The 21684-nt window shown below is 39.3% G+C and overlaps 1 protein-coding gene across 1 annotated transcript in view; it reads left to right on the forward strand.

Annotated features, from left to right (window-relative positions):
* The first annotated feature begins 1517 nt into the window (after window positions 1–1517).
* The window catches only part of LOC133575124 (uncharacterized), a 36520-nt gene continuing 16353 nt past the window's right edge, over window positions 1518–21684 (forward strand). Inside the window, exons 1-2 of the mRNA XM_061927599.2 lie at window positions 1518–1640; window positions 13097–13498. Of these exons, the coding sequence (XP_061783583.2) occupies window positions 13327–13498 (172 nt within the window). The 5' untranslated portion in view covers window positions 1518–1640; window positions 13097–13326. The remainder of the gene's footprint in view (window positions 1641–13096; window positions 13499–21684) is intronic.

Below are 21684 nucleotides of genomic sequence, written 5' to 3' on the forward strand. Positions count from 1 at the left end.
ATTAAAGAGTTGGACAATATCGGAATATCGGATATCGGCAAAAAGCCATTATCGGACATCCCTACTTTAAACCATAACCAATCATGCATCAATATAGCTCTTGTCACGCCGTGACTTATTTTGAGTTTTTTGCTGTTTTCTTGTGTGTAGTGTTTTAGTTCTTGTCTTGTGCTCCTATTTTGGTGGCTTTTTCTCTTTTTTTGTTTTTTTCCTATAGAAGTTTCATGTTTTCCTTTGAGCGATATTTCCCGCATCTACTTTGTTTTAGCAATCAAGAAGTTTTCAGTTGTTTTTATTCTTCTTTGTGGGGACATTGTTGATTGTCATATCATGTTCGGATGTACATTGTGGACGCCGTCTTTGCTCCACAATAAGTCTTTGCTCCACAGTAAGTCTTTGCTGTCGTCCAGCATTCTGTTTTTGTTAACTTTGCAGCCAGTTCAGTTTTGGTTTCATCTGCATAGCCTTCCCTAAGCTTCAATGACTATTCTTAGGGGCACTCACCTTTTGTTTATTTTTGGTTTAAGCATTAGATACCTTTTTACCTGCACACTGCCTCCCGCTGTTTCCGACATCTACAAAGCAATTAGCTACCGGCTGCCACCTACTGATATGGGTATATGAGTATTACACGGTTACTCTGCCAAACTATAGACAGCACCGACACTCAACAACAACACATCATTTGCAGATAATAATTACTGGTTTGCAAAAAACATTTTAAATCCAAATAGGTGACTGTATCCCACGGCACAATAGTGTGCCGCGGCACAGTGGTTGAAAAACACTGCTTTAAAAGATAAAAATACGCAAAATATGCAACACAGACACACGTACCATACCCCCAACATCACACGCCTTCGTCACTTCACTCCCCTGGCGGCGGCAGCTTCAGGACGTCAGCTGGGATAGGCTCCATCTTCCCCGTGGCCCTAATGAGCAGCAGTGGTATAGAAAATGGATGGCTGGCTGGCTCCATGCACTAATTATTTAGGAGCAAGTGCACTCAGGTATGTCGCTGTAAGGCGGGAAGGCCAAAGAAACACAATGCCTGGATGCTTGATGAACGTGCCAACAACCTGTCATCAGCTGAGTCCTAACTATGCACATTCCTTCCCGCACATGTGGTGTTGTGATTACTGCTTTCACACGAAGCCAGCAGGACTTCCTGCAGGAAGAAAACAACGGAAGGAGACTGAAAAACAAGCCAGTTGCTGTGAAGCAGACACAATCATTGGAGATAATAATTTAGCGGTAGCCTAGAACGTGCCCTGCTCCCATTTCCTGTTTGTGCCGTCCACATTCCCCCATGTCGCTGATTGTAAAAGTTTGTTCAAACCATTTATGCATTATGCAACGTTTTGTGTGGGTTTTGCCTCATGCAAGTGCTGTGTGTCATTGTCTCAAAGGTGATACGCAGAGAGGAGGAGGGAAAAAGATGAATGCGCTGATGTCAGGCCGTCCCACTGGTGTTGGCTACAAATGCAGCAGAGTAAAGCTGCGCCTGCATTCCAGCCCTCTGACGACTGACCTCACACACACACACACAGACTTGCACACACAGCTCCATGCTCCCACGTCACACACTCATCACACGACTCAATCGGTACGAGGAGATGCCGGCAGCTGGCGGCCGCTGAGTAAGTCCACTCTCATTCTCTTGGCGTCTTTGTTGCGATGGCTATTCTCCGGCCAGTCATTTATCTCCCGCGCCCTCTGAAAACATCCACTGTGTTGTCACACGGAGGGACTTTCCAAACTCTTCTCTCAGTATGCCTTGCACACACCTTGACCCTCTCTCTCTCGCACGCTCTGCTCCCCCGGCTTTCTGTTCCCTGCATGGTGTGAGCAGAGGCACAAGCCAAGACTATTTGCATGTTGGAGCGCAGCCAGAGGGGGGATGCTTTGTCTTGACATGGCAACCACAGAGTTAGGCCTGTGGATGTTGATCCTCCATGCAGCAATGTTTAATGCAGGGGTGTCAAACTCATTTTAGATCGGGGGCCACATGGAGAAATATCGACTCCCAAGTGGGCCGGACTGGTAAAACCACGGCACGATAACTTCAAACTAAAGACAACTTCAGATTGTTTTCTTTGTTTAAAAATAGAACAAGCACATTCTGAAAAATCATGAATCTGTGTGGACTAAGAAACCAACAAAAAAAGAAAAAATAGATAAATAAATAACAAAGGAAAAAAAAATGAATGAATCCAACAAAATATATCCATATTGGTGTATGTAAACCGACTTGTCATTATCATCCATTATCATATGTTATACTTGTTCTGAAATTGTCATGTATCCATCAAATCTGCTGTTGAAACTTGGACTATATAACCAACAAATAAGTTGATTGTAAATGAGGGGCGGGACATGGATAAGCATTCTTGCTTTTTTCCGGTGGGTGCCGTTGCATGTCTGTCAAATTACAAAGAGTGATGAAGTGTTGCTATGTATGTCTGTCTGCCGGAATAAATCAATTCATTCATTCATTCAAAATGTACAAATCATAATGTTGCTGGGGGTTTTTCTACACTTACATGTTGCGGTTAATAGTATTCTATCTTTATTTGTCGTTATTTATACTTTCTGAGAATATTATGTGATAACGTTCATCAGTCAACTCATTGGTGTTCATTTTCAATCTAACACGATAAAAAAAGTAATATCAAAATCAAATTACAGGATGCTATTAATGTATTTTGCTCATTTTCCTCGACTGGTGCACTAGCATCATGTGGTTTATTTTTTTTTGTACATATGTAGCATAATATAGAAAGATAAAAATAATTGCCATTGCGACATCTAGTGGACACATCTAGAACAGCAGTTTCTTTCATTATAAAATTTCAGCTCACTTTTATACTTAGCAAACTCATCCCGCGGGCCGTACGTTTGACACCCCTGGTTTAATGTGCATGCTTCATTACTGCAAGTATAGACCAACTTCCTTTTATATGAAATGAGAAATAAGTTAAAGTAAAGTTGAAATCCAAATTGATAAAGCTGGTGGGCTCAACACACTGTAACTTCATTCATTCATTCATGTTTTACTGCCTTTTCTGCTCAGAGTGATAGGTGAGCTTGGACTATGTTTTACATTTATTTTCTCTACAATTTAGTAAAAATTGCTGAAATTGCAAATTGAACCTGAGGTTAGTGTGCAATTCTTCATTAACTGAATGTCTTGCGCTCTTTTTGGTTTGTCAGTAGGTTGTCAATATGTTTATAATACTCAACATATTGCTGGGTATTGTGGCCAAATAGCTACATTTTTGTTTCACCTCACCACAGAACTTTCCTCCAGAAGGTCATATATTTGTACATGTGACAAACATTGAGCTGTTTGGCCACAATACCCAGCAATAGGTTTGGAGGAGAAAAGGTGAGGCCTTGAATCCCAGGAACACCAATCCTACCGTCAAGCATGGTGGTGGTAGTATTATGCTCTGGACCTGTTTTGCTGCCAATGGAACTGGTGCTTTACAGAGAGTAAATGGGACAATGAAAAAGGAGGATTACCTCCAAATTTTTCACTGAGGTTGGGTCTTGGGCGCAGTTGGGTGTTCCAACAGGACAATGACCCCAAACACACGTCAAAAGTGGTAAGGGAATGGCTAAATCAGGCTAGAATTAAGGTTTTAGAATGGCCTTCCCAAAGTCCTGACTTAAACGTGTAGACAATGCTGAAGAAACAAGTCCATGTCAGAAAACCAACAAATTTAGCTGAACTACACCAATTTTGTCAAGAGGAGTGGTCAAAAATTCAACTAGAAGCTTGTGGATGGCTACCAAAAGCGCCGTATTGCAGTGAAACCTGCCAAGTGACATGTAACCAAATATTAACATTGCTGTATGTATACTTTTGACCCAGCAGATTTAGTCACATTTTCAGTAGACTCATAATACATTCATAAAAGAACCAAACTTCATGAATGTTTTTGTGACCAACAAGTATGTGCTCCAATCACTCTATCACAAAAAAATAAGAGTTGTAGAAATTATTGGAAACTCAAGACAGCCATGACATTATGTTCTTTATGTAAACTTTTGACCTCGACTGTAGTTGTTTTATTTTGTAGTGTACTATTAGAACATATTTGATCAAGTGAAATTACTCAGAGAACAAAGGTAGGTATGAAAAACACTAACCTTATGACAAATTTATGCTTTTGAAGTCGAGCCTTGTTTTTTTGATGACACGTCGTGGCCTCAATAATTCAACAAACTGGGGTCATGAGTTGCAGGAAGTTGAATGATGCAGACACGTTTGTTACTGGATACTTTCTAATAGGCTTCTTTCTGCTCTGGAGACTTTGTATGTGTAAGTAATATAGAACTATAATTCTTTAATACTTGTTTATATTGACAAATGTTGTGTTTTAGACTACAGTATAGTTCAAATAAGGACACTTAATGTGTTTGTCTATAGATTGGGTGCTATGGTGTGCTTAGCTGTTGTGTAGCAGCTAGTTCCTTGTACCCTATAGACCACCATTTTACCGTTTGTAAAAGACTTGACTAAAATACAAGAAAAGACCAACTTTGTGTGCTTATTGGAGCACATGTACAGTAGATGTTCAATGGCTGTCCAGCTTTGCACAAGTAAACAATGCTGCAGGTCTGCTTGTATCAGAGCTTAAATCAGAGATTTCACATGCAAGGCAATACCATCTGATACTTGTCACTTTTCTCCTGATAACGGGCCGATGTCCGGTATCCCTATCGGATCTGGACACCCCAAAGTGTGACATCATCATTTTGCCGAGGGCAGAGCCGTACGTGAGCTAGAGGGGGGGGGGGGGGTTACCCACATATGCGGTCCTCTCCAAGGTTTCTCATAGTCATTCACATCGACGTCCCACTGGGGTGAGTTTTTCCTTGCCCTTATGTGGGCTTTGTACCGAGGATGTCGTTGTGGCTTGTGCAGCCCTTTGAGACACTTGTGATTTAGGGCTATATAAATAAACATTGATTGATTGATTGATTGATTGTCGCCGACATCTTTCTATCGCAAATACTGGGCAAATTAAGGCCCGGGGGCCACATGGGCCCGTTAAGCTTTTCAATCTGGCCTGCCGGACATTCCCAAATACGAGACACCAAGCAGTGTGGGCGGGAAGCGTTTCCACAGACGCGGAAGGAGATTTTCACAACAAAGTTCTAAAGCTTAGTGATATATCAGATAAACCAGATTGTAAGTGGGTTTATTTTGTACCCTTCGCGTTCATATTTCACTGTTTGTTGCATTTTTGTTGCGTTTCACTTGATTGCCAAATATGTCGATCGTAAGGGGGTGTGACATTCATATTTTGTCAATATTCAGTGTTTTATCGTTCATAGAAAAATGTAAAATTCCATTACGTTTTTCAAGGCTGTCTGTCATAATGTTTTTAGCATTCAATCAGACATTATTGTGAGGTTTTGTATTAGTGTTCTTAAAAATAGATACACCGGCCCCCAGACACATTTTTTTCTCTAAATGTGGCCCCCGAGTCAAAATAATTGCCCAGGCCTGTTCTATAGCAAGGTATGGCATAGCTTAGCCAGGATGTTCACAACAATTCACAAAGCGGCTGAGAGAATTTTAAAACTAAAAGAAAGTAAGGATGAATATATAATAATAGAGCTTCCAAGATGATGATTGTTGTTTTTATGTTTTTTTTCTTACTCCTCCTAAAAAGCAAACTGTATTAATATTATAATAAGTTAAAGTAGAGGTGTCCAAACTGAAACCTGGAAGTCATTTTCAGGCCGTTACATATTCTAAAAATAATATTAAAGTCAATCTATATCAGAATTTAACAAAACAGGATGAGGGGCACACTAAAGTACTTTTAATAACTTAATAATTTGCTTTGTTACACAAAGCTGAAGCATAAGCTGTTTTTCTGGTACATAAAGCACATATTATTGGTTTTAACCTGTTCAAAACTGGGACTGCTTTTGTGTACGTGTGCACGCTACAGTCATGTGTTTGTGTATGACACGGACAGTCATCTTACTCCGGCCAAAACAATTATTTTTATTGGATTAAATAAGTAATTGTGAAAGCTAAACAGACTTTATTCTGTTATGTTTTTGTTTGAATACAGTTTGTGCTAATATTTTTTGTTTTGAAATTTCAAAACATTTTGAGCCATTTTGTGAAGTTATTATATTTCATTTTTAAATATGGTGCAGGCCAATCATCAACAAGCTGCTACATTTTGCATTAGCTATTTGGAGAGTGTCTTGTCAATTATTTAAAATAATCTTTCCATGGCGATTGTGTCTGCAGGTTGTTGTGGAAAAAACTTCACCCACCATTATTCTTATCTCAATATGTGGTAGTTAGGATTACATTTAAAGGTTTTAAGTCAATATCTAATTTGGAATCAGCTGTTAGAGGCAGAAAATAATTGTGTGCAGCTTTGTAAGACCCACAAACGTTGAAGAGCACCCCTGCTGAAAGGTTTAGCTCAGTGGTTCTTAACCTGGGTTCGATCGAACCCTAGGGGCAGGCACGTGCACACATAGGGCCCTATGGGTGCTTGAGCCGCTGCCCTTTTTTGCCTCGTCTTAAAAAGTGCCCTCTGCCTGTGTGTGTGTTTTTTTTTTTTTTTTCTGTAAACAACAGTAATAAATTCCTGTCAGGGATGTAAAAAAAAAAAAAAAAAAAAAAACAGCGGTACAAAAACTCCACGTTTTCTTGTAATACCGGGTTGTTTAAGCCTGCCGCTTCCGCCAGAAAGAGAGAGAGAGGGCGAGTGAGTGAGTAAGTAAGAGGAGAGAGAGCCAACTGCGCCCCTGGGGAGACGTGACAGTGGAGCAACTTGAACCTGTGAGTTATGGTCTAGTCGCCGTCCACTAATTCAGCATCTAATATGGGTAATATTTCAGAAAAACGCTGTATTATTCTATTATTCAATGTGTCAGCTTCTGTTTTTGCCGGACGTTGGAGCACGGCGCATCAATTGAGCACGACACATCAACTCCGCACAGAGCAGAGCGGATCGTGCGGGACAGGAAGTAGTGTACAAAATACAAAATAAAACACCGGGTTAATTTTCTAAATAAAATGCACTGTGTCTAATAATAAACCAGTGTTTTGTTGCTTTTCATGTCTTCCAAGACTATGATAATGTGAATTAACTCATTATGACAATCATTTGTTGACACAAAAGAAATGGCAATCACTTTTACCTACAAAGGACACATAGCTAAGTAGTTAGCTTCCTATTAGCAAATTTAATTTTACATTAATTTCCATATTGTGTAAAGGACCAAAAAAAAAAATGTCCTGCCCTTTTCTGACTTTGAGCCCCTGCCCCTCTATAATCATGTGCACGTCCCTGCCTAGGGGTTCGGTGAGTCGGCCTCACGGATGGTAAAGACACATCCGACTTATCGTATAAATAAAAACGTCTCACTAGCGACGTATTATGGATACCCCCAAACAATGTTCCCTCTAATTTTCCATCTGATTTGCAGGTTGTTTGATTGATCGATTGAAACTTTGACTAGTAGATTGCAAAGGACACAGTACAGTACATATTCCGTACAATTGACCACTAAATGGTAACACCCAAATAAGTTTTTCAACTTGTTTAAGTCGGGGTCCACATAAATCAATTCATGGTAATGTGTGTAAGGTGTGTAATTTGTTGTGAGTTTATGCACTGTGTTGGTTTTGTTCTTTGAACAAGGTGATGTTCATGCACGGTTCATTTTGTGCACCAGTAAAAAAACATATGACTTTTTCTTGAATTTGAAAAAAAAAAAAACATTTTATTTTTCACTAAAGAAGGGTTCGGTGAATGCTTTCCGTATTTTTCGGAGTATAAGTCGCACCTGCCGAAAATGCACAATAAAGAAGGAAAAAAACATTTAAGTCGCACTAGAGTGTAAGTCGCATTTTTTGGGGAAATGTATTTGATAAAACCCAACATTAAGAATAGACATTTGAAAGGCAATTTAAAATAAATAAAGAATAGTGAACAACAGGCTGAATAAGTGTACGTTATATGAGGCATAAATAACCAACTGGTATGTTAACGTAACATATTATGGTAAGAGTCATTCAAATAACTATAACATATAGAACATGCTATACAATCTGTCACTCCTAATCGCTAAATCCCATGAAATCTTATACGTCTAGTCTCTTACGTCAATGAGCTAAATAATATTATTTGATATTTTACGGTAATGTGTTATTTATGTATTGTAATTTCACACATAAGTCGCTCCTGAGTATAAGTCGGCCAAACTATGAAAAAAACTGCGACTTATAGTCCGAAAAATACGGTATATGAAACTAGTGGGGTTTGGTACCTCCAACAAGGTTAAGAACCACTGGTTTAGCTTAATGCTTAGCTCCAAATCTGGCTGACACGTGGCCACACCTGAAGCCCCAAAGTCAGGCCTGATGTTTCACCTGTGTCAACACTGTCTGACCGCCCTCCTGCAGCCATTGGCTGAACCTTATCAAATACCTTCAATTCCATTGGCTCATCCTGAGTCATTCCTTTTTGAATTGTTGTTTACGCACACTTTGAAGGGGGAATAAAGTAACTGCCAGGAATTTGCTTTTTGAGGACTTCCTTGTAATGACTAACTGGGCTGTTAATGGCTACCAGTGTTACGTGTGGGGGTTATTTGCTGGAAAACGGTTTGTGCATATGAGCGCTTGTGAGTCAGATTAATTATAAAGCTTTTCGAGTAAGACTGCAGTCGATATATAACTTGTTTGCCTCGCAGTTTTTGAAAACACATTTTCACTAGTATGTACGGTACTGGTCATAGTGTGTCACTTCAGTCAGACCCTGCAAGACTTTGCCAGGTTGTGATTGCACCAGCAAAATGTGTGTTACTGTAAAGGACACAGAAATGAAAAGGTGGATAACGGGTAGTCTTCCACTTTCGCTTCCATCTGACTAAAACCACAAACAAAAATGTTGCTCTTTCAACTACCCACTTTTGCTTTACCAACTTCTTACTTCACTACTTATTATCCTAGCTGCACTCGGGCAGAAGGCGGGGTACACCCTGGACAAGTCTCCACCTCATCACAGGGCCAACACAGATAGACAGACAACATTCACACTCACATTCACACACACACACATCCATCCATCCATCCATTTTCTACCGCTTATTCCCTTTGGGGTTGCGGGGGGCGCTGGAGCCTATCTCAGCTACAATCGGGCGGAAGGCGGGGTACACCCTGGACAAGTCGCCAGCTCATCACAGGGCCAACACAGATAGACAGACAACATTCACACTCACATTCACACACACACACATATTAACAAAAATAAATACAAAATACAAAATAAATGTGTGTGTGTGTGTGTGTGTGTGTGTGTGTGTGTGTGTGTGTGTGTGTGTGTGTGTGTGTGTGTGTGTGTGTGTGTGTGTGTGTGTGTGTGTGTGTGTGTGTGTAATGCTCTTTTTGTAATATCATATAAATACTATTATGGGAAAAACACAAAATAGGCAATTTTTCCAAAAATTAGTTGCAAAGTGAAATACTTTAGATAAGGTAATTACAGCCTTTATTAGGTCAATAGTTCATGTTCCAGGTTCGATCCCCACAAACATAAAGAGGGATCCTAGTGGGCCAGGGCAATCTTTCCTTATCTCTAAACTAAAACTGGGGAAATGTGTAGAGTGTTCTGGGATTCAGTACAGTGTTGATCTCCTGAATACATGATTTTATTTCCGAATTCCTTGAGAGAGAAAAAATGCCTGGTTAGGCTTTGTGTCTGTCATGTGTGCCTTCCTTGGGTGAAGCCAGCTTTACAGCTATGTTGTTATTATGCTGTTTGTTACTTATGTATGTTATGTTGAAGCTATTTAAAATAGTTTTGTCAATTTGTTCTGGCCTGAAATAAATTGGTCCTTTGAAACCTATCTTTGTGTGTTGTATGTAGACCACATTTCTTTCTGAATTCAGTGATGCAAATGAATGTCAAGTTGATCAACAGATTGTATTATTCTCCAGTGCAATAACAGTACTGAAATGAAGGCTAAAAGGGCATTAATGGGAGCCTTAAAAAAAAAAAAGAAGAAAAAAATAAGTAACTAAATAGTTACTTTTCACAGTAACGCATTACTTTTTGGTGTAAGTAACTGAGTTAGTAACTGAGTTACTTTTGAAATAAAGTAACTGTAACTAGTTACTGGTTTTCAGTAACTAACCCAACACTGATTGGGTAATAATTTATAACACTGATTTTGATGCGGTAACAATTTATCAACAACCCAGAAAATATGGTACCAAAAACACAAACCAGCCGCTACATTTAAGAAACAAGAGAATGTGAACAAAACAAAATTTAAAAGTGATTACTTTTTCCACATAAACCGTGCACTGTTTCACCACTCCTTAGAGCTGGGGGCACACTGCCTGCGCTCAAGCCATGCCATCGGGGTTAGGGTCTGTCTACGATAAGCGCTCTTGCTACGCCCTCCAAAAATAGACGACCTGGCGCTGTTCCATGCACGATCCACAGACATAAAAAGTACTTATGCATTGTAACATGACATGTATATCATGTGGGTAAGTGGCACTGACCTGCAATAAAAAATTAAATTACATCAGAATAATAAAATGATACATCTCCTTTTATTGCTATGAAACAAAAATAGTTTACCCTATTACAAATAATCATTCATCATGCAGAGATAGTAGTAGTAGTTGTAGTAATAGTAGGGATTCTTCCTTCCTCTCCTCTGGTATGTAAGGATTAGAGCAGGGGTCCCTAAACTACGGCCCAAGTGTCCACAATCCGGCCCGCAGGAAGTCCCAAGTTAAAAATAAATAAATAAATAAATTTAAATAAATAAAATTTAAAAAAAAAATATATATATATATATATATATATATATATATATATATATATATATATATATATATATATATATATATATATATATAAAAAAATTTTTTTTTTTTTTATTTATCTTTTTTTTTTTTTTTTTTTTAATAAACAAAAAGTTTCCGTTTTTTTGGTCAAAGCAGATTCAAGTGTTGTTGGCAAAGACTACTCCCTGACTAAGCAACACATTAAAGCCTATTAACTACTGATACAACACTTGCAAATGAGACTCAAAAGTATAAGAAAACAAGATGTAACAACTGGGTAGCACCGTTATCATTATCAGCTCAGTGTTAAATGTTAAATGAAAAAATACAACTTTAATGTTGAACAAATTAACATTTATTAACGCATGAACACAGAAGTACTAAAAATTGGAAACGTTGTGTACCGGTACCGATTCCCAGGTACAAGGAATTGGTACCGTGTTGATTAAAATGTGAAGTACCCATCACTTAATACTCATTCAATAAAAAATAAAAGCTTTTGAAATCATTTTTAATGTGACCACACATTTCCTTTTCAAAGAACACTTAGCTGATGCAATGTTATTGAATACAATTAGCCTAAAATATTGCAACTTTTACGCAACGTTTTGAAAAAGCTGCGGTGAAATTAGATATTTTAGGCCGCGACAATCACAAAAAGCCAGCAAAAATCCTGGAAGCAATGTTCATTGGTAAAATATTATTTATTTACCACAATAATGTACAGTTGTTAATGTATCCATACTAGCAACATGTAGTAACAGGTCAGAATAAATAAATGTTCTTCCAATAGATGGCAGGAGGATAATAATCAATGTTCCCTCTAATTTTTCATGTGTGTGAGCAAACGCAAAAACTCCCTGAGCATTCAGTGGAGCCCATGTGAGCAACATTAGACGTGCACACTGTGGCTACACCAGCAGCACACCTGTCCCAAACCTGACTAAATAACAAGTTCAATCTCCATCCATCCATCCATTTTCTACCGCTTGTCCCTTTCGAAGTCGCGGGGGGTGCTGGAGCCTATCTCAGCTGCATTGGGGCGGAAGGCGGGGTACACCCTGGACAAGTCCCCACCTCATCGCAGGGCCAACACAGATAGACAGACAACATTCTCTTATTATTATAATCAAATGACAGCAGTCATTTCCATTTCTAATATAAGTGTTTAGGCCCACTTACAATGACAATAACAAAAAATATTGTTTTTCATGAACTGTGTACTTGTATTGTTTGTCTGGGTGGAGGTCCTGCTTTGGAAATAATTTGTACCCCTTTCAGACATTGCATTTAGTTCCCATTAAAACATTCACATGTTGCACAATGAGATGTAAGCAGGGATCATATGTACATTCCTGCAACTTCCTGTTTGTAAAAAAATATATTTTTATTAGTATTTATTTAATATACTAACAGCATTTAATGATTAATATTTATAAATTAAGATTCCTAATAAATGACACTAGAATAAGCACACATTTGATTGGTAAATCATAGTGTAACGATCTGGAATGACACTTTATGTGTGGTGTTGGAATTGTCCGACTTTTTGTGTGGCTGTAAACGCATCACTGGCTAAGTGCCATATGTGCATGTGTTGGTGCAAGTGAGAAAGAGCGAGCAGCTGCTGTTGATATAACAAAGTTGCTTTTGGTCTGGTTTGTACTGCAGAAAATGACCACTTTTGCTAGATATCACTTTTTTTACTAATGTTTTGGTGATGTGTTTATGGCCGACAATAAAGAGTTTTGCTCAGTAAAGTGATGGATGGAATTCATGTCCTCAAAGCGTCTCGACAGACGTTACAATATTTGAACAATGATGACGAAAACCGTTTTCTCTGTCGTGTCCGTGTGTCGAAAATTGTTATGCGCTTATTTTTTTATTTGATTTTGTGCGTGGCATAGATTTGCCGTGCGCAAGGACGCTTGAGCAGTGCGCAATTGCACAGGCGCGCACCTTAGAGGGAACGTTGATAATAATAAACCTGTGTATCCATCTGTTGCCATTTCTACAACAAAATAAGTCTTGACACGTTTGATTGTGTGCAGGGAGATTTTTCTGATGTAAAATATGAGTCTTGTCTCAGTAAATGTCGGGAAACACTGCTGTATGCACAGCAAACAAAACACACACACACACACACACACACACACACAGAAACACACACACAGACTGTTGTATTGACCAATTGTGTTCTGCTGAATGGAGTTGCAGTGAACAACCTCGCTGTCTTTTCAGAAATCAGAGTACCAGCCCTACGGAGAGTCCATCCAGACACACCTGCACCTCAGGACAGTCGGACAAAAAGACACCAGGGCATCTTCTACCTGATCCATAACTCCGTCTCAGAGCACGCAACCTGAGCTCGAGCACACCTTATTAAGCCACCAGTGAAACAAGACCGAGTGGACAGAACGTCTACGGGGCTGACGGTCAGTTCTGGTGCCTGCTGGAGACACAGCCTCAGGATGCTGGCTAAAATCCTGGAGGATATGTGGGTGGAGCCAGAGGTGCTGGAGGCCCTGAGCGAAGAACAGAAGAGGATCCTTTTCCTCAAGATGAGAGAGGAGCAGGTACGCCGCTGGAGGGAAAGGGAGGAGCGGGAAGGAGAGGACATTGTCGTCAGCAGGTCAAAGAAAGGTAACGTTGCCGGGAACTGTTAGAGATAAGGAACCAGCAGCAGTAGGGTTTTTGAGGAATGTAGTCTTTACTCCTCCAACAAATGCAGATATGAAGTCGCCAAATAAAGCAGAGGTGTCCTAACGTGCTCCATTTTGATACATTTTGCACATTAAATATGCTAAAAAACAACATCCGCCCATGCATTTTTCAGCTACACTGCAAAAATTGAAATCTAAGTAAGATTAAATATCTCCAATAAGGGTGATATTTGCTTATTTTCTGTCTGATAAGATCATTCTTCTCACTAAGCAGATTTTATGTTAGAGTGTTTTACTTGTTTTAAGTGTTTTGGTCCTAAATGATCTCAGTAAGATATTACAGCTTGTTGCTGAGATTTTATGACCTATATTGAGTAAAACATGCTTGAAATTAGAATATCAACTGATGCAAAGCTGTGTCATCAACACTCACAAGTATTAAAGGCCTACTGAAATGAGATTTTCTTATTTAAACGGGGATAGCAGGTCCATTCTATGTGTCATACTTGATCATTTCGCGATATTGCCATATTTTTGCTGAAAGGATTTAGTAGAGAACATCGACGATAAAGTTCGCAACTTTTGGTCGCTGATAAAAAAGCCTTGCCTGTACCGGAAGTAGCAGACGAGTAGCGTGACGTCACAGGTTGTGGAGCTCCTCACATCTGCACATTGTTTACAATCATGGCCACCAGCAGCGAGAGCGATTCCGACCGAGAAAGCGACGATTTCCCCATTAATTTGAGCGAGGATGAAAGATTCGTGGATGAGGAAAGTGAGAGTGAAGGACTAAAGGGCAGTGGGAGCGAATCAGATAGGGAAGATGCTGTGAGAGGCGGGTGGGACCTGATATTCAGCTGGGAATGACTAAAACAGTAAATAAACACAAGACATATATATACTCTATTAGCCACAACACAACCAGGCTTATATTTAATAGGCCACAAATGAATCCCGCATAACAAACACCTCCCCCCTCCCGTCCATATAACCCGCCAATACAACTCAAACACCTGCACAACACACTCAATCCCACAGCCCAAAGTACCGTTCACCTCCCCAAAGTTCATACAGCACATATATTTCTCCCAAGTCCCCAAAGTTACGTACGTGACATGCACATAGCGGCACGCATGTACGGGCAAGCGATCAAATGTTTGGAAGCCGCAGCTGCATGCGTACTCACGGTACCGCGTCTGCGCATCTAACTCAAAGTCCTCCTGGTAAGAGTCTCTGTTGTCCCAGTTCTCCACAGGCCAATGGTAAAGCTTGACTGTCATCTTTCGGGAATGTAAACAATGAAACACCGGCTGTGTTTGTGTTGCTGCAGCCGCCCGCAATACACCGCTTCCCACCTACAGCTTTCTTCTTTGCTGTCTCCATTGTTCATTGAACAAATTGCAAAAGATTCACCAACACAGATGTCCAGAATACTGTGGAATTTTGCGATGAAAACAGACGACTTAATAGCTGGCCACCATGCTGTCCCAAAATGTCCTCTACAATCCGCGACGTCACGCGCAGACGTCATCATACCGAAACGTTTTCAGCAGGATATTTCGGCGCAAAAATTAAAATTGCACTTTAGTAAGCTAACCCGGCCGTATTGGCATGTGTTGCAATGTTAAGATTTCATCATTGATGTATAAACTATCAGACTGCGTGGTCGGTAGTAGTGGGTTTCAGTAGGCCTTTAAACTACTTTTTTAAAGTAATAATTTCTTACTTCAAGCATGAAAAAAAAAAATCATGATTTTGACGCAATGTTGTCTCATATTTAAAACAGATAACAGCCAAATGGACTTTGCTGTTTTATTTTCAATGAAACAATAGAAAATACGTACTCATATAGTAGTACAGTTGTTATTAGTGAGAGTATACTTATTTTAAGGTATTTGTGGGTTCATTGAGGTTAGCTAATTTTACTTGTTTCGGAAAGCCTTGACAAGCCGAATTTTCTTGTTCTATTGGCAGATAATTTTGCTTAGTTCAAATAAAATACCCCTAATTTTTTTTATTTTTTTTATTGTTTTTGACCACTGACTTTTTGCAGTGTATGTTGCGAACTAACAGACAGACAAACAGCCCCCCAGTGAATCAAATAATTAATGAAATGACCAAGTCTGTTTGTTTTGTTCACCTGTTACTTCTAAACAGGCTGCAAGAGGGTTCACTCTTTGCATCGGCCTCAGCACCTGTGTGCATTTGTTCAGTAACGGAATGAAATCAACGGAGTGAACTCCCGTGTCAGTCATTCACTCTCTTTGTCTCTTTGCCTGGAGGCACGGCTGCTAGCATAGACGCAGAGACGTTAGACGTAGACTTAAACTTCCTTTTATTGTCATTCAAATTTGAACTTTACAGTACAGATAAGAACGAAATTCCGTTGCATTAGCTCGTTGGATAAAAGAGCAATAAGGTGCAGATATAAATAAACAGATTACTGTACAGATAAATATATTGCACTTTTGCATGTGCATCCACGTTTATGGATGTATGTTCTATTGTCTTTCAATTCCGGCGAGTTAATCCGTTTTTGGTTCTACCTTAAATGAAAGGTAACGTAGTAGAAATAATCCGCATCACCCCCAAAATCAAGTCACTTGTTCCTTATCTCTTTTCTGACATTTCCTAAAAGTTTTATCAAAAGCCACCAATAACTTTTTGAGTTATGTTATTAACTAACTGGTGGAGCTAATAGTATACAGCAGGGGTGCTCACACTTTTTCTGGAGGCGAGGTACTTTTCAATTGATCAAGTCGTGGGGATCTACCTCATTCATATATATCATTTATATTTACTTATTTATGAAATATATGTTTTTGTTAACAAGTTAAAGGTGTTTAATGATAATACAAGCATGTTTAAAACATATAGTTAATATTGTTAATAAATTAAAGGTGTTTAATGATAATACAAGCATGTTTAATACATATAGTTAATATTGTTAACAAGTTAAAGGTGTTTAAAGATAATACAAGCATGTTTAACACTTATAGTTAATATTGGTAATAAGTTTAAGGTGTTTAAAGATAATACAAGCATGTTTAACACATATAGTTAATATTGTTAATAAGTTAAAAGTGTTTAAATATAATAGAAGCATGTTTAACACTCATAGTTAATATTGGTAATAAGTTTAAGGTGTTTAAAGATAATACAAGCATGTTTAACACATATAGTTAATATTGTTAATAAGTTAAAAGTGTTTAAAGATAATACAAGCATGTTTAACACATATAGATTCCTTTCTTTCATGAAGACAAGAATATAAGTTGGTGTATTACCTGATTCTGATGACTTGCATTGATTGGAATCAGACAGTAGTGCTGATAACGTCCGCATTTTCGAATGGAGGAGAAAAAAAGTCCTCCTTTCTGTCCAATACCACATGAAAGTGGTTGGTTTTTGCCATCTTATTCGTCCAGCTTCCATACTCCTTTGTATACACTTTACAAGAAATACATTGTCGGCAAACTCCGTAGCTTGCTAGCTTGTGCACGCCAGCTTTCCGAGACTCTTATTTTGTTAGCGCAGGCAGGATGAAGCAGCACTTTTATTGTGCAACTGTGCAGTCAGTCTTTGGAGTTTTGACGACAGGTACGGCGCCAGAGTCTGTTGAAATAAAGTGTTTCTCACCTTCCTGTCGGTAATTTTAATGATCTGGCAGCAGCCAGCGTCATCTCAGAAGACCCTCGGGTGCCGTGAATGTCAATCAAGTGATGAAAGTGACGTCATAGTGAAGATTTATGATCGCTCATTTTTAGGACTATTTTTTTAATGCCTGGCTGGTGATCGACTGACACACCCTCCACGATCGACCGGTAGCTCGCGATCGACGTAATGAGCACCCCTGGTATACAGTATATCTTATTGATAATTAACTCAATATTTACAAATAAAAAAGAGCTGAAAAAATGCCCTGGGCTGCACTTTGGACACCATTGCTTTAAACCAACTTTATTAGTCAAATGAACTCACATGGCAGTTTTTTTTAGGTATTTTTATTTATTTAGTAGTTTTAGTTTATTGTATTTTGTATTATTTCTGGTCCAGCACTCTAATTTTTCGTTCCACTTCCTGTTTGCCTCCATTGCTCCGATCTGAGCCAAGGCTCCCTCAGCGGTCCCTGATTGGCAATTAGGACACACCTGGCCCTGGTTGCCAATTACAATGCTTCTTATTCCAGCCCTGTCTTTTGGATCGTTTACTCTGTTTCCTTTGCGCTTTTCATTGTTGATCTTCGTACGCCTGCGCTTTACTTAATGATAAGGGCTTATTTTCTGAACTTGCCTGACGTCTCTGCATCTCGGGGTCCAGACATACACCAGTAGGGTACATTATTTCTGCCTTTTGTGTTATTTTGGCAACCACATATTTCTTAACACATGCCCATTTTACACCACAATTGTTGGCTTTCTTTTGCTGTGTTTATTATTGTGGTTTGCAGTGTTACTGAGTGTATCTTTATGACCCTCTAATGGGGTAGGAAAACATTACAAACAACAGTCGGTATGATGCAGTGCACTTCTAATCACAAGAACAATAATAAATATATGCAGCATTATAATTAGGGGTGTCACAATACAATTTTTTCACTTCTGACACCAATATTGGAGCCTTGAGTACTGGCCAATTAAATCATACATACATTTATTGTTCTGTAGTGTGGAATGTTAGAAAAGGCTTGAGCAAGTGAAATCACTCAAACTAAGAACAAAGAGATATGAAAAACCTTCTGTATTTACTGTTAACTGTCTGGAAAGGCTTTATGTTGTCTTTAACGGGGAATTATTATTCTAAACCAGCTTTTTTTTAATTATCTATTATTACCTGTTTTTGTGTATAAGTCCCGAAAAACAATTAATAGTTTTTTTGCAAATATCGGACCAATATCCAATATCGATATTGGATCGAGACACCCCTAGTACCTAATCTCAAATATTCCACTGAGCAATATTTTTTTGTTTCAATAAATAATGTATTTTTTTCTCACAAACAGAGAGTAAAATATAAGACATAAAAAACAACAACAACAATTTAATATCTATGGATAGTTTGGAAGCTTCTGAAAGATTTAAAGAGTTTAAAGTAAAAAAAAAAAAAAAAAAAAATTTTAAATGTAAAAATTAAATACCCAAAACACATATAATTTATCACACTTTTATGAGTTTCTCCATTTTTCGGCAAGGAGGGATAGTGTGAATTTTTGGCAAAAACTGTCAATTGATCCAAAATATATAGTTATAATGAATGTACAAATCTATTGTGAAGTGAATTATATTTATATAGCGCTTTTCTCTAATGACTCAAAGCGCTTTTACATAGTGAAACCCAATATCTAAGTTACATTTAAAGCAGTGTGGGTGGCACTGGGAGCAGGTGGATAAAGTGTCTTGCCCAAGGACACAACGGCAGTGACTAGGATGGCGGAAGCAGGGATCGAACCTGCAACCCTCAAGTTGCTGGCACGGCTGCTCTACCAACCGAGCTATACCGGTACATTATTGGTACATTTCATTAGAGTATTTACATTTTGGATTGTTACTACAATTAACACACATTAAAACAGTATTGCAGTTAACTACATATGAGGAATGACACACACACACACACACACACACACACACACACATGGTTTGGAGCAGTCCTTCTCAGATAGTGGGCCGGCCCCCTCTGGAGGGGGTGCGGTGCGATGGCAGGTGGGGGCACGTGTGACCTTGGGAAACATGCTTTTTTTGCCGTACCAGAATATGATGAAGCGTATGTAGCATTGACTTCACTGTAACCACGGTGGCAGACGGTAATGGTGTGTTTTTTCCATTAATGTTAATAAACTTACAATGTTATGCAGAGGGGGGGGGGGGGCGCAAAAAATATTCTCCCAGTTTGTGCAGAAATTCTTTGATTATGCAAACCAACTGTTGCAGCAGCTGTCCGGGTGGCTAATGTCAGACAATCATGAAGGTGCACCTGCTGGAGGTGGAGGTCCTGGGCTGGTGTGGTTACATGTGGTCTGCGGTTGTGAGGCCAGTTGGATGTACTGCCAAATTCTCTGAAACGCCTTTGGAGATGGCTTATGGTAGAGAAATAATCATTCAATTCACGGGCAACAGCTCTGGTGGATTTCCTGCAGTCAGCATGCCAACTGCACGCTCCCTCAAAACTTGGGACATCTGTGGCATTGTGCTGTGTGATAAAACTGCACATTTTAGAGTGGCTTTTTATTGTGGGCAGCCTAAGGCATATCTGTGCAATATTCATGCTGTTTAATGAGCATCTTGATATGCCACACCTGGGAGGTAGGATGGATCATCTTGGCAAAGAAGAAATGCTCACTAACACAGATTTAGACAGATGTGTGAACAATATTTGAGAGGAATTGGTCAAATTATACTATTTATAGTCACGGTGGAGAGTGGGGGGGAGCGGCGCAAAAAAAATGTTTCGTACCTCGTGGGGGCGTAACAGAAAATATTTGGTTTGGAGTAACACTCGCATGTGTTAGCGATCTGATTAAGGTGTTAATAATAGATTACACACGGCAAAACATACTCAGTCTTCCCGGCTCTCCCCTTGTAAACATCCTCCTCTGATAAGTCTTTCTTATTTATTCCTTCCCAGAGGATAGCCTGAACTGGCTATACTGGTCCAGACACACAATAAAATTGTGTGTGTTTGTTTGTGTATCTGTGTGTAACTGACAGCCGCTATCAGCACTCCTCCAATCCATTTACTGGCTTGCTACTGAGGAGCACTGACTAAGCCCCTGCGATCTGAACCATATATTAGGTTACTGTCTTTGTGTACCCAAACTCTGCCTTGTCACCTGAGAAGCAACCAAGTCTGTTTGTGTTACACAACATTCAATGCAGACACCGATCTGCCGTTACATGTGCTGCGGATGGTGAAAACACCTGATTACAAAATTTACCATTGAATACTGCTACTACTATGCAGTTTTAGCCATAGGCCACATGGGTTATATGCATTTCATTCTCTACAGGGCGCCACGGCTGCTACTACTGCTTTTAATGATGATAATAATCATCATACCCTAATAATCAAACTAAAGAGTACCACAAAACTTAAAGGTGTGAGTAAGGGACCCATTAATTTCATTATACAGGACCGCAGACCCCTTCCAAGCGAGAACCTTTTCCAAGGACCCCTTTATAAATGCCATGCTAAATACAAACCCCGTTTCCATATGCGTTGGGAAATTGTGTTTGATGTAAATATCAACGGAATACAATGATTTGCAAATAATTTTCAACCCATATTCAGTTGAATATGCTACAAAGACAACATATTTGATGTTCAAACTGATAAACATTATTTTTTTTTTGCAAACAATCATTAACTTTAGAATTTCATGCCAGCAACATGTGACAAAGAAGTTGGGAAAGGTGGCAATAAATACTGATAAAGTTGAGGAATGCTCATCAAACACTTATTTGGAACGTCCCACAGGTGAACAGGCAAATTGGGAACAGGTGGGTGCCATGATTGAGTATAAAAGTAGATTCCATGAAATGCTCAGTCATTCACAAACAAGGATGGGGCGAGGGTCACCACTTTGTCAACAAATGCATGAGCAAAGTGTCCAACAGTTTAAGAACAACATTTCTCAACGAGCTATTGCAAGGAATTTAGGGATTTCACCATCTACGGTCCGTAATATCAACAAAGGGTTCAGAGAATCTGGAGAAATCACTGCACGTAAGCAGCTAAGCCCGTGACCTTCGATCCCTCAGGCTGTACTGCATCAACAAGCGACATCAGTGTGTAAAGGATATCACCACATGGGCTCAGGAACACTTCAGAAACCCACTGTCAGTAACTACAGTTGGTCGCTACATCTGTAAGTGCAAGTTAAAACTCTCCTATGCAAGGCAAAATCCGTTTATCAACAACACCCAGAAACGCTGTCGGCTTTGCTGGGCCTGAGCTCATCTAAGATGGACTGATGCAAAGTGGAAAAGTGTTCTGTGGTCTGACGAGTCCACATTTCAAATTGTTTTTGGAAACTGTGGACGTCGTGTCCTCCAGACCAAAGAGAAAAAGAACCATTCGGATTGTTATAGGCGCAAAGTTGAAAAGCCAGCATGTGTGATGGTATGGGGGTGTTTTAGTGCCCAAGACATGGGTAACTTACACATCTGT

Source organism: Nerophis lumbriciformis, linkage group LG35 (genome assembly GCF_033978685.3).
Source record: "Nerophis lumbriciformis linkage group LG35, RoL_Nlum_v2.1, whole genome shotgun sequence".
NCBI classification, from domain to species: domain Eukaryota; kingdom Metazoa; phylum Chordata; class Actinopteri; order Syngnathiformes; family Syngnathidae; genus Nerophis; species Nerophis lumbriciformis.